The following is a 12,486-nucleotide window of genomic DNA, read 5'->3' on the forward strand; positions in this document are numbered from 1 at the left end:
CTGTTGAAATCAGAAAGGTAATCCCTCTCCTTGTACCTGTATTTTGCATATATTTATAATGTAAAAGTGTTTCCCTTCTAGACTGTAAACACCCTGAAAGACAGAGTATGTTTTATTTTTATCTTTGTATGTATTTTTAAATTTGTATCTCATATTTAATAATCACTTAAATAAGTGTTTATTAATTGTTGGTTACATGCCCTACTACTGAGCAGGAGACTCTTGGTAAAGAGCAGGTCAGAAAATTTTGCTACCACATTAAGCAAAAATCACCCTTAACCCTGCTCCTGTCTCAGAAGAAATGGAAGCACAACTCACTTGAATCAACTCTGAAATAGGAAAACCCAGATGCAGGCAATCACTTCTAGAGTCATTATTTGCTCTTCGGTATAATTTTTTACCTTAGAAAAGTCATTTTTACCTTAGAAAAGTCATTTGTCAAAGAATCTGTTTAGGTTGCAAGTTCCCTCAAACACAAAAAATACTGAGATGTCAAAAACTTTTTTCTGAAGCAACCTTATAGTGTGAAGCTAAGTATACCTGTTTCAGGAGCTAAGTACTGATCATAACTGGTAATTAAGTAACAGATGTTTCTGCTTTTTCTTTTAAATTATATTATTTTATTTTGAACTTAAACAACAAAATAAAAGCATCACACACAAAGCAAACACAAAAAGATTTTATATGAAATTGTGAATCTATATTTCATATCACTTTCTTTTTCCAAAAAGTATGTAACAATTTCTACATACTATTTTCAAAGCTCTCCTTCTTGTCTGTGTTTTGAAAAGTATTAAAATGGCCCTCTGTTTTTTGGCATTACTATTGCTAACTACTACCCCTTCTGACTCCTCTCCCTACCTCCCATAACCACTGTAACATATAACCATAGTTTAGCAAAATGAATCCACGCAGTGGCCATTTCCACAAATGTATATGAATTCACCTTACATCCATTACGTCTCTGCCAAGAGTTGGCAATATGCCTCATCATACATCTGACAGGGACATGGCTGGTCATTGTTTAGATCAGAATTCTCACATCTTTCAAAGTTGTTTTTCTTTATGTTATTATACCTCATGGCTAATGTGGAAATTTCTTTTGCACAAGGATATTTACTTGGAATGGGTTTTGTTTTCCTTGCTTTTTTTTTTAATAGTATTTTATTTTTTCCCAATTACATGTAAACACGGTTTTCAACATTCATTTTTTGTAAAATGTTGTAAATTTTGTTAAATTCTTAACTCAAGACAGTAACAAATTTGGTATAGGTTACACATGTACAACCATTTGAAACATATTTCCACATTAGCCATGTTATGAAAGAAGAACCAGAACAAAAGGGAGAAAGCATGAGAAAGAAAAAACAAAAAAACAAAGTGAAAAGAGTATGCTTTGATCTGCATTCAGACTCCACAGTTCTTTCTCTGGATATTTTCTTTCTTCTTCAATGGAGGGGACAGGGATAGAGAAAAGGAAGTAATGTGGAACTGAAAATAATATAAAATTGAAAAAAAAAAACCTAATGCTCTTGTACTTGTATAAATTGTCCCCTTGATGTGATTCACTTACTCTGCATTAATTCATCCTACCCATAATGCTCTGGAATTATCTTTTTCATCATATCTTATGGAGCAATATTACCTTACATTTATACACTAAAATCTGTTCAGTCATTCGTCAGCTGTATAAGAAGACATATAAGGTACCCCTTTGGATTTGAGTTCCTTTTTCCTCCCCACTTTGAATTTTCCTTTAATGTTCAAGTATGTTTGTTTTGTGACTATTTGATTTATTTACTTGACATTTAAGCTATCTATTTATCTATCTATCTATCATCTATCTGACTGTCTATATGTCTGTCTGTCTGTCCATCTATCCATTCATCTAGCTAGCTAGTAAGTTATCTGTTATAAGTACACTAAGTATCTTTCTACTCCTCCCTTTGGAGATACAGACATGAATCAAAACCTAAACTTAAACTTGTCACTTTTCCCCATGAGGGTAGAGGTATAGCCAAAGAGTATGGGAAAGGGAAGTCTAATCTCTCTTATTACAGGTTAAGCTCCCCCAGGACTGAACTCAGTCCAAAAACACGAGTGTCTCTAGGGTAGATGGGTCTCTTTGGAGAGGGTTCAGTGCCTCAACTCACCTGGTCCCAGCAGCAATTTAATTGTTAAATGTAGATGGATGGTTAATTTCTATTTCCAAAATGGTACCAGTTACTATACTACATTATAATATAAAATAGATAATAGATATAAATAATAATATATAAAGAATTAATAGATATACAAATATAAATTTCATAATCCCATAAATTTAAAAATCACCAGAAAGAGTTTTATTTTTTGTTCAAGAATAATAATAACAGCCCATATTTCCATGACACTTCAAGGTTTCCAAAGGAAGCACTTTTCTCACAACAGTCCTGAGAGGTAGGTTATTATAATATCGTCGTTTTACAGATGAAGAAACTGAGGACTCAGAAGAGTTAAGTAATTTTCACACAGCTAGGAATTATCAAAACTCAAACTCAATTTCCCCTTCATTCTATGCTTCATTTAAAAGCATCAATTCCATAACTACCTAACTATATGATGAATACACACATTGCACAATCCACATGTGGGTGCATTCTACATTCCAAAAGAATGTAAGATCCTTAAGGATAAAGGCTGTCTTGTTTTTGTCTTTAAAAAGCACTGAACACAGTGCCTGGAAGATAGTAAAAACAATAAATAAATGCTTGTCTACCTGGTGTTTAAGGGCCTTCTTAAAAGGATATCCCATGGTCTTCTCCACTGTCATCTGCAAAGTTCATTCAATGTGGCTGAAGGCTAGAGCTTCCTTGGCAGCAGAACTGATTCACATTTGTTTTTGTATATTAGTACATCGCATATCCTCACAAACGACTGACTTGTCTGTGAGGAAGCTGTCTGGCAGCTAGCTCTCAATTAATGTGAATAATGACTCCTATGCATTAGTTATCCTTTCCATATCACAGGGGTTAGGGGCACGGTGCCCTTGAATTCTGCAAAATCCACCTAAAAGTTTTTGGCCCTCCCTTCATACCAGAGAAGAAGTCTAAATTATTATGGTATTAAAAGATAATATATGCTAATATTATACAATACTCTCTCTCTCTCTCTCTCTCTCTCTCTCTCTCTCTCTCTCTCTCTATATATATATATATATATATATATATATATGTACATATATATATATATACATATATGTATATAATGCATTTCTGAGTTTCTAAACTTTTTCTGTGACATCTGCTGACTTTCATGTGTCATCTGTGGCTTCCACAAAACTCCCAAAAAATTCCCATTTAATTTCTTATGTAAACCTGTGATACATCAAAACCATGATGGAGAAAGTCATGATGTGGAAGGGGTAACTATATTTGAATTTGCATTATTCAAAGTTATAACTATATGTAAAATGTGGTTACTAGTTTCAGTTCACTGGAAATCTGCAATGGAGATTCAAATAATGTGACCACTTCACGGATTCATTATTCACACTAACAGAAACCTAACTGTAGTTGACCCTTAAAAATTTTGTGTTGATTGATTGGTTGATTGGTTGAAGGCAGGCTTTTCAGTTCCTTCACCTTCTATCACGTAAAGTGGCTGGTTTAAAATTAGTTTCCCCTAAAAGAAAAGTTAACAGGGATTACTTTCAAGAAATATGGCTCCATCAGCTTAGGTTCTCCCTTCCCTACAGAGATCAACCCTCTCTCTCTGCCTTAGTAGGTAGTCTTCATGAACTGTGGTACCCTGCAAAAATCTTCTCTTGATTAAGTTTCTGGTGTGAGCTTCCTTGAATTTACTTAGGCTAGTCCTTCAATGAAAGAAAGAAAAAAAAAAAGGATTTGTCACTAGACCCACATTTGAAGCCTTTCCAGCTTAGTAGCCCCTCCAGAGGTTGACCTCCATTAGAATAGCCTTTGAGGATGCAGAATTAACTCCCTATCATGATGAGGTATTAAAAATGAAGTTTAATAAAGGAATGGAGTGAGAAGGTGGGGGAAGGCATATTCACACACAAGTAAACACTTTTGATTCTCCTTTTCAAACTTCCTTACATTGCCTTCTTATTATAAAGAGGGTATAATACAGAGCAGACAGTTATCATTAAACCTCACTGCATCAGAAGTGATGCTTATCAACGGATATTCATAGATCTTAGACTTGGTGTCAGAAAGGATCTCAGAAGTCATGGAGTCCAAACTTTTCATTATACATATGAGGAAAATGAGGCTCAGGAAAGTTAAGTGACTTGCCTGGAGTCAAGCAAACAATAAGTAATAAAACCCATCACACACAGAGCTAGTACCAAAGGTGGGATCTGAACCCATAACAAAGGATCTGGAGTCAAAGGTTTCCAGGGTCATTATTTTTGCCACTGTAACATGATGCCTCCATCCATACAGCAGCCTTTCACCCTAAACCAGAACAGGTTTTACCTCACAATGCATCACAATTTAATTTTTAATAAAATTTCTTTGTATGCTCAGAACCAAGAACAGTGCCTGGCACATTTTTTTCAGTTGCATCTGACTCTCTATGACCCCATTTGGGCTTTCTTGGCAGAGTGGTTTGCCATTTCCTTCTCCAACTCATTTCACAGATGAGGAAACTGAGGCAAACAGGGTTAAGTGACTTGTGCAGGGTCACGCAGCTAGTAAATATCTGAAGTGGGATTTGAACTCAGATCCTCCTGACTCCAGGGCCAGCACTATATTCCCTAGCTGCCCTATCTGGCACATAGTAAGTGCTTAATAAATACTTGTTGACCAACTGACTGACTGACATTTGTAACCAAAATCAATGACCCACATCACAACAGACTCTCATGTTTGACAGGAGCAGGAGAGAAGATTCTATAACCTATACCCCCAATGGAGTATAACTTTGGTGAAAGTATCATTGGAGAAGGGACTTTTATCCTGGGGTGCATGAAGAAGTTTTTGGATTTTTGGATATTTTGATAACTGTATTTCAATGCAATAAATTTCTTTTGTAATCCTATTCCTTTTATTGTATGCATTTATTTTATACATGATTCTAAGAAGGGACCCACACGTTTCACCAGACTGACTGACAAAGGGAGGTGAAGAATCCCTCCATTACAGGATCCTAATTGTCTCTTTTGTCCTACCATATTTCCAGAAAAAAAAGCACAACCTAATCCTATTGTAAGAAAGATGAGGAGCAACATACCTTCTTTAAAAAGTCAAAGTTGGATAAAAAGTCTTCTTTGGTTAGTAGGAATCTGTCATCTACACTCTGTTTCCTTCCTCCTGAAAAAGACATTCTTTGTTATTTTGAAAAAATAATTATGCTAGCAATTACTCCATGAAAACAATTCTTCAGAATTTCTGATCCAAAAGCAAATTTTTACATTTCAATTACCTGTGTCAAACACACAGTCCATGGGCTGAATGCAGCCCACAACGTTCCTGAGTGCAGCCCAAACCAGATTAAAATGTAATTGGGAAATAGCTAACAAAATAAATATGAACATACCAAAACAGCAATCATATTACACATTCAGTTTACTGGCTCATTTCTGTTTGATGCCCCAGTCTAATCCAACCCGTATCTGAAGAATGAATCCTCTTTAGAACATTACCAGTAAACCATTTTTCCCTTCTTGCATTTTCCTAACATTTTGAACCTCTTTCTTACAGTTACCAAATTTTTAATTATATTACAGTCATTTGCATCTATGATTTTTGAGGGCAGGGGCTATTTGATTTCACTTTTGTATCCCTGGCAAGTCATATCAAGTTAAACATTTAATTAACACTATGTGCCAAGCACTGTGCTAAATTCTGGAGATGCAAAGAAAGACTTAACAAAAAACAAAAAAAAAAACCTGTCCCTGCTTTGAAGGAGCTCAGAGTCTAAAGAGGAATTCAGCATGCAATCACCTATGTGTGAACAAGATGCAGACAGAATAACTTAATGTAATCTTAAAGAGAAGGCATAAAAAGCTTCTTGCAGAAGATGGGATTATTTTTATTATGATGACATCCTTTGTCATAGGTGGCACAGTGAATAAAGTGCTGGACTCGGAGCCAGGAAGATTTGACCTCAGACACATATTAGCAGCATAACTTTGGGCAAATCACTTCACCTTTCCTTGCCTCAGTTTCCTCCTTTGTAAAATGAAGGGATTGGACTTCAGGTCCCTTTCGGCTCTAAATCTCTTATACTCCTAACTGAAGCAGTCATCCACCTCCCATGACAGAGAGCTCCTTACGTCATAAGGCAGCCAATCTCATTTCTGAAATATCTCTAATTGGAAAAAAATTCTTACTTATGTGATATGAAGGTAAAAATTAATCTCCCTGTATTTCCTACCAATTGGTCCCAATTCTGCCTTTGGCGTTGAGAAGGCTGATTGATCCCTTTTCTACCTGATAGTCTTAAATATTGGAACACAACCTTCATTAGCTTCCAAAGTCTTCATATTCTGAGGTTTATAGGATAAAACAATCCTGAAAATACTATGCAGAAAAATAGACTAATAATTTTTAATTCCCTTTTTTCCATTTCATCTATGCAAGTACTATAATTCATTCATCTTCTGTACTAGAACCAGGGTTAGAAGCAAATATTGGTCAAAGCTTTTGAAGGTTAAGTCCAAAGAATCTGAATTTTATATAATCTAATATTGAGCAAGAAGGAGCCACCCTAAGTTCTTGAGTAACCTACTCAGTGAAAATGTGAGCTACAATTGCTCTATTACAAAATTACAAGGTGATAGTCTAGAAATGATAAAATCAACAACCTTTCTATGTGCCATCAAAGTAATAAGATTTTTGCCTCTGTATTCCTAGCACTTAGCCCAGTACCCCAAACATTTATTGTTTAGTCAACTAATCATGCCTGACCCCTCATGACCCCACCTGGAGTTTTCTTGGCAAAGATACTGGAGTGATTTGCCATTTCCTTCTCCAACTCATTTTCTCCAACTCATTTTCCAGATGAAGAAACTGAGGCAAACAGGGTTAAGTAACTTGCCCAGGGTCACACAGCTAGTAAATATCTAAGGCCAGATTTGAACTCAGGTCTTTCTGACTCCAGGGTCAGCACTTTATGCACTGTACTACCTAGTTGCCCCAAACACTGTGGCTGTTAAATAAGCACTTATTATTGAAATTAATTTCTCAGGTTCTTATTTATAAAGAAAAAATTCATATATTATATTACCAGAACCATAATAAAGAACATTTGACACAAATAACCATAAATTGCCATGTAAAAGTTTTCTCAAAAAAATAGAAGTGCATAAACAAAGTACCTGTTAGGAGGCTAACAACTATTCCCACAAATATAGTGACCAACATTCCAATGGTGCTGAAGTACAGGAATGATAAGGAATACCAGTTCTCCGTTAGTGGGGTTCTAGAAAGAAAAGGGGGAAAGTCTCATTATAAGATTAATCTACAGATCTCAATAAAAAAGCAATAAACAGCCATCATTCTCCATAAAACATTAAAAGCACAAAAGAGAAACTCCACTATGTTTAGTTGACTCCCCCTGTGCTCATCAATTAAGGATTGGTTGAACAAATTATGGCACGAGGACATAATGGAATACTATTGTGCTATAAGAAGTTATGAAAAACATGGTATCCAAGAAGCCTGAGGAGACTAGTATTAACAGTTTCAGAGTGAAATGACCAGAACCAGCAGAGAAACATGTACAATAGCCTTATAAAAAAACTAGAAAAACATTGATTCCTCAGGTATAAGTAGGACTTATGGGAAGACACGGATGGTTGGGAAGTATTGATGGATTAAGATTTGCATTTTTGCAGGGTGTTCACATATTGGTGAGACCACAGATTTTCCTATTTCCTCCTCCTATTAAAAAACAGAAACAAAACCCTTATTAACAGTCATAGTCAAACAGAACACAGCACCATCAATCCAAACCGCACATGAGTGATCCCTAAGGCAAAACGATGATAGTTTCTGTGTTCTACCTGTCTACTACTTAGTTGTTTGTTTGTTTTCAGTGACATCATAAAATTCATTGCAATACCTTTCAGCATGATGAACTTGAAAAGCATCTGGAGAAAATGGTGGTCTTGTAGTTGAGTTCCAGTTCCTCTGGTGATGGAAGCTGGTTATGTTACAACCATCAGTAACAAGGCTCAATGGTAAGTTTTTCTCTGGAAGTGGGGGATAAAACTGAGCTCCAATTCCAACCCAAAGGGAAATGGCAAATCCTGTAGTGAGACCTACAAATCCCCCCTGAAAAACAGAAGTGCTTTTGAGAGGAAAAAATAGTTTCTTTTTCTGTTTTTTTAAAAATTTGTTTTATTTTAAATTTATGGAATAAAACAAGCATTTCTATAACAATAAAAAGATGATTTCACATGAAATGGAAAATCTACTACGAACAACTTGCTATTCCTTTCAGATATGAAACAAAATTATCACATAAATATCTTTTTTCCCCCTTTTTATCTCTTTCCTATTCTCTATCCCTTTAAGAAAGAAAAAGGAATGTGTGGGATTGGAGGTCAATTTCTTCCCAAAGGAGCTATCCAAAAGTGGGATGACCTGTGGGGAGAGTAGAGGGTTTGCCCTCATTAGAGGTCTAAAACCAAAAGCTTGTTCATTTACTGGAAATGCCATCAAGGGGGATTGTATTCAGGCATGGTTGGGTCTAGTAAGTGGCCTGTGAGGTTGCTTCCAACTCTGAAATTCTATGACTGTGATTCTGTGAAATTTAATTCAAGGCTATTTATCTGCTATGCTCAAAAACATCACCTTCTCTCCTTAACCAGCTTCTCCTGGTGAGTGCCTTATCAATGGTTTACTATAAGGAGACACCCAGTTTTCCAGAGCTAAGGCCCAGTAAGCAAGCTGTGCCCTGAGCATAGCATAACAACAATCCTTTGTGCTCACCCTCTGGATAATCTCAGCGAAATCTCAGAATTGTTTCCTGGTGTTCTCTAAGTTTGGACAAATACCAGACAAGTACTTGTGTCTTAGTCATGAAGCTCTGTTATGAATCAAACTTGTCTCATTGTTGCCATCACCCCTCACTGTCAGGGCTACAGCTCACTGTATAGACATTGGTATATGTACTGAGATTTGAGGATCCACAGCACATGTGTCATTTCCCTCCTTTCTTAGGAGGATTCACTTGCAAACAGTTTTCCTCCCAAACAAATTAAATTTCTGTTTGATTTGTGATTCCTGTTTGGATCTGGCCACCTGCAGGTTAGAGACCGTTTCAGTATAGTATTTGTCATCCAAGGCTCAAATCCCTAGAGTTATCTTGAGGTATAATTGAATATAACTGAGAGGTTAGAGATGGTTATCATTTGAGGCTGTGTATCCCTAGAACCTAGCACAGTACCAAGCATATATTTATCAGTCAACATTTATTCAGTGCCTACAATGTACCAGGTGCTATGTGAGGCAATGAGTATACAAAATGAGTATACGAATGAGTACACAATGAGTATACAAAAATAAGATAGCCTCTCCTCTCAAAGAGCTCACATTCTACCTGGGAGAGACAGTATATAGATTTACTTGTGGATACACACGCACACACACATACACATACACACACACACATGTATACACATAGAAGTATATGCAGCATAATTACAGTGTTTTACACTTAGGTGTGTTATAGTACAAAGAACACAAGATTCAGATGCACTAAATTCTCACTGTTACCTAGCACCAGTATGATCATGGACAGGTCACTGAACTTTTCAGGGTCCCCAAAGAGAAGATTTTTTCAAAGGGAGATATAAAACTATCTCATTCAAACAGAAATCTCTGGAGCACTTTAGAACTTGAGAAAAAAAGGTAGTGGGGCTAGGAGTGTGTGGGAGAGGGATTTTCAGAAAAAAAGTTAGAGGTTATGCTTTTACCTTTGGGAAAAAATGCTAATTTCCACTGCACTTTAGCGAAAGACAGTACTTATATTCCTACTTTATACTTACCATTGAGTTGGCAAAGGGGACCAAGATGCCCAAAGAAAACAAACCCAGAAGAGGTCCACCAATGATACCAAAGATACTGAGCACCATCTATGAGGAGAATGAAACATCATGGATTAGCTGTGAGAGGCACATTTTCAAGAAGTAGCTAGCTTTCCAATATGGATTGGAAAGAATGGATCAGAGATCAGTAAAAGAATGACAATATCTGTTGGTTTTCCAAAATGGAAAGGGGGTTTGACAGAGTACTATGACTAAACAAGAGGAAAATCTAAGTTTGAAAACATGTCAAAGGGACAGAGTGGAGTCACTGGCCAGAGCCTTGGGAAATGCTTACAGTTAGGATATATGATCTGGATGTTGAAACAGGAAAGGGGACTGAAAAGGAGTGGTCAGACAAGTAGGAGATATATAAGAGACAGATAAGAGACCAGTATGACAAAAGTCCACAGAAGAGAGTATGGTCAGCAGTGCCAAATGCAGCAGAGAGGTTAAGAAAGATGAAAACTGAGATTTATCAGATTTATCAACTAACAGATCATTGGCAACTTTGGAAAGTGACTTCAGTCAAGTAAGGAACTCAGAAGCCAGACTACAGAGAGTTGGGAAATCAGAGAGGAGGTGGAAATAGCTGGTGTAAACAGCTTTTTCTAGGAGTTTGACTAAGAAAGGGAAGATATCTTTAGGACAATATATTTAAGTAATAGCATGGCTGGATTCAGTGAAGGCCATTCCAACAAAATCCAAAAGAACCAAACCTAGAGTATATGATATATAATCAAGATGATCTCTGAATGTTCTACAAAACTGTTACCTGTAACAAAGCTCCCATAAGTGATGCCAAAGCTGCCATTCCAATGCACAGGGCTCCATATAGAATACCTGGGGAAGCAGACATAAAGTCAAGATCATTTTGATGGTGATAATTAATATTCTCAATGGAATAAGTTCATCAAAGATTTCAAAACCATAGAGAATTATACTGCCCTGGAGGATTACTCTATAGGTCAAAGTAAGCAAAAAGTGAAAAAATGTGATATAGTTTTCCTAACAAGTATATACAAAATTGATGAATAAGACCCCTGAGCTGTGCTTGAGAATTAGTCAAAATCAATCAATAAATAAGCATTTATTAAATGCTTAGTATGTGTCAGGCATTTTGTTAAGTAGTAGGGATACAAAGAGCAAACAAAAACATTCTCTTTCCTTAAGAATCTTATATTCCTTAGAGGAGACAACATATGAATAAATGTAACTTTATAGAGGTAACTTTGAAGGAGAGAACACCAGTAGGTAAGTGGACTAGGAAACGCCTCCTACAGAAGATGTTGAAGCTGAGTCTTGAAGGAAGTCATGTATTCCATGAGGCGGAGGATGAACACTCCAACCATGAAAAACCACCACATTCAAGGAACAGCAAGTAAATCAGAATGGATAGATGATGCAGGGCATATTAAGGGGCATAATGTATAAGATGATCATAAAGATAGAAATGGATAATATAGTTGTGAAGAGATTGAAATGTTAAGCCAAAGAGCTCATATTTGAACCTAGAAGTAACAAGGAGTCCTTGGAGATTACTGAGTAGGAGGCTGAAGTGATCAAACCTAGACTTTAGGAAAATCCCTTTAGCAGCTGCGTGGAGCATGGACAGGGTTAGGGAAAGCCTTGAAGCAAAAAGACCAGCCAGAAAGCAACTTCAATAGTAAGGAGAGGAGGAGGGAGACCCAAGTATACAAAACTTTTTGGACCCTCCACTTGTTCCAGAGAACAATTAGGAGGCTATTTCAAAAAGTGATGAGATTGGTATCATCCTAGCAGTCTGTAAGCTCCCTGGGGGCCAGAAACGTCTCACTTCCATGTTTACATTACCTTTGCCAAGCACAATGCTTGGTACATAGCAGACCCTTAATGTTTGTTGATTGATTGGTTGAGGCTGGCACAACAAGTGTTGTGATTGCTACTTTAGAGTCAAGTCAACAAGCACTTATTAAGTGCCTACTATGTTCCAGGCACTAGACTATCCTTTACTCCATGCCATTTCTTCAAAAGTAAAACATTTTCTTCCCTAGCTCTTGGCAAGTCTTGGCTTGGTTCTTCCTCATTTGATAGATGATGAAATTACATCATTGTGGGATTCCATGTAATTACGCCTACCAGGTTCCTTATTTCTGTTGAAGAAACCACCATTCTCTTGCATCATTCAGATTTAAAACCTCAAAGTTGTCTTTGCCTCTTTCCATACGGTCATACTACTCATATTCCAAATTCAATTAACACCCAAAATCTGCTAATTAAACCTCTACAATATCCCACACATCTATCACTCACACAGCCCCAATCACCCTAGTTCAGGCCTCATTATCTCTTGACTGGTCTAATGCAAAGCTTCTGAACTGATGTCTCTACTTCCAGTCTCTGCCCTAGTGTATATGAACTCAGAAGACATGAGATCAAATCTTGTCTCTGCTACTTTCTCCGTGATTATG

The 12,486-nt window shown here is 36.7% G+C and overlaps 1 protein-coding gene across 1 annotated transcript in view; it reads right to left on the bottom strand.

Moving 5' to 3' along the window:
• Positions 1-2,318: 2,318 nt before the first annotated feature.
• Positions 2,319-12,486, bottom strand: part of LOC140534552 (sodium-coupled monocarboxylate transporter 1-like) — a 38,002-nt gene continuing 27,834 nt past the window's right edge. Inside the window, exons 10-15 of the mRNA XM_072655699.1 lie at positions 10,812-10,879; positions 10,001-10,087; positions 8,071-8,282; positions 7,325-7,428; positions 5,236-5,315; positions 2,319-3,663 (exon numbers count right to left, since the gene is read on the bottom strand). Of these exons, the coding sequence (XP_072511800.1) occupies positions 3,562-3,663; positions 5,236-5,315; positions 7,325-7,428; positions 8,071-8,282; positions 10,001-10,087; positions 10,812-10,879 (653 nt within the window). The 3' untranslated portion in view covers positions 2,319-3,561. The remainder of the gene's footprint in view (positions 3,664-5,235; positions 5,316-7,324; positions 7,429-8,070; positions 8,283-10,000; positions 10,088-10,811; positions 10,880-12,486) is intronic.

The sequence above is a fragment of the Notamacropus eugenii genome, chromosome 3 (genome assembly GCF_028372415.1).
Source record: "Notamacropus eugenii isolate mMacEug1 chromosome 3, mMacEug1.pri_v2, whole genome shotgun sequence".
Taxonomy (NCBI): Eukaryota; Metazoa; Chordata; class Mammalia; order Diprotodontia; family Macropodidae; genus Notamacropus; species Notamacropus eugenii.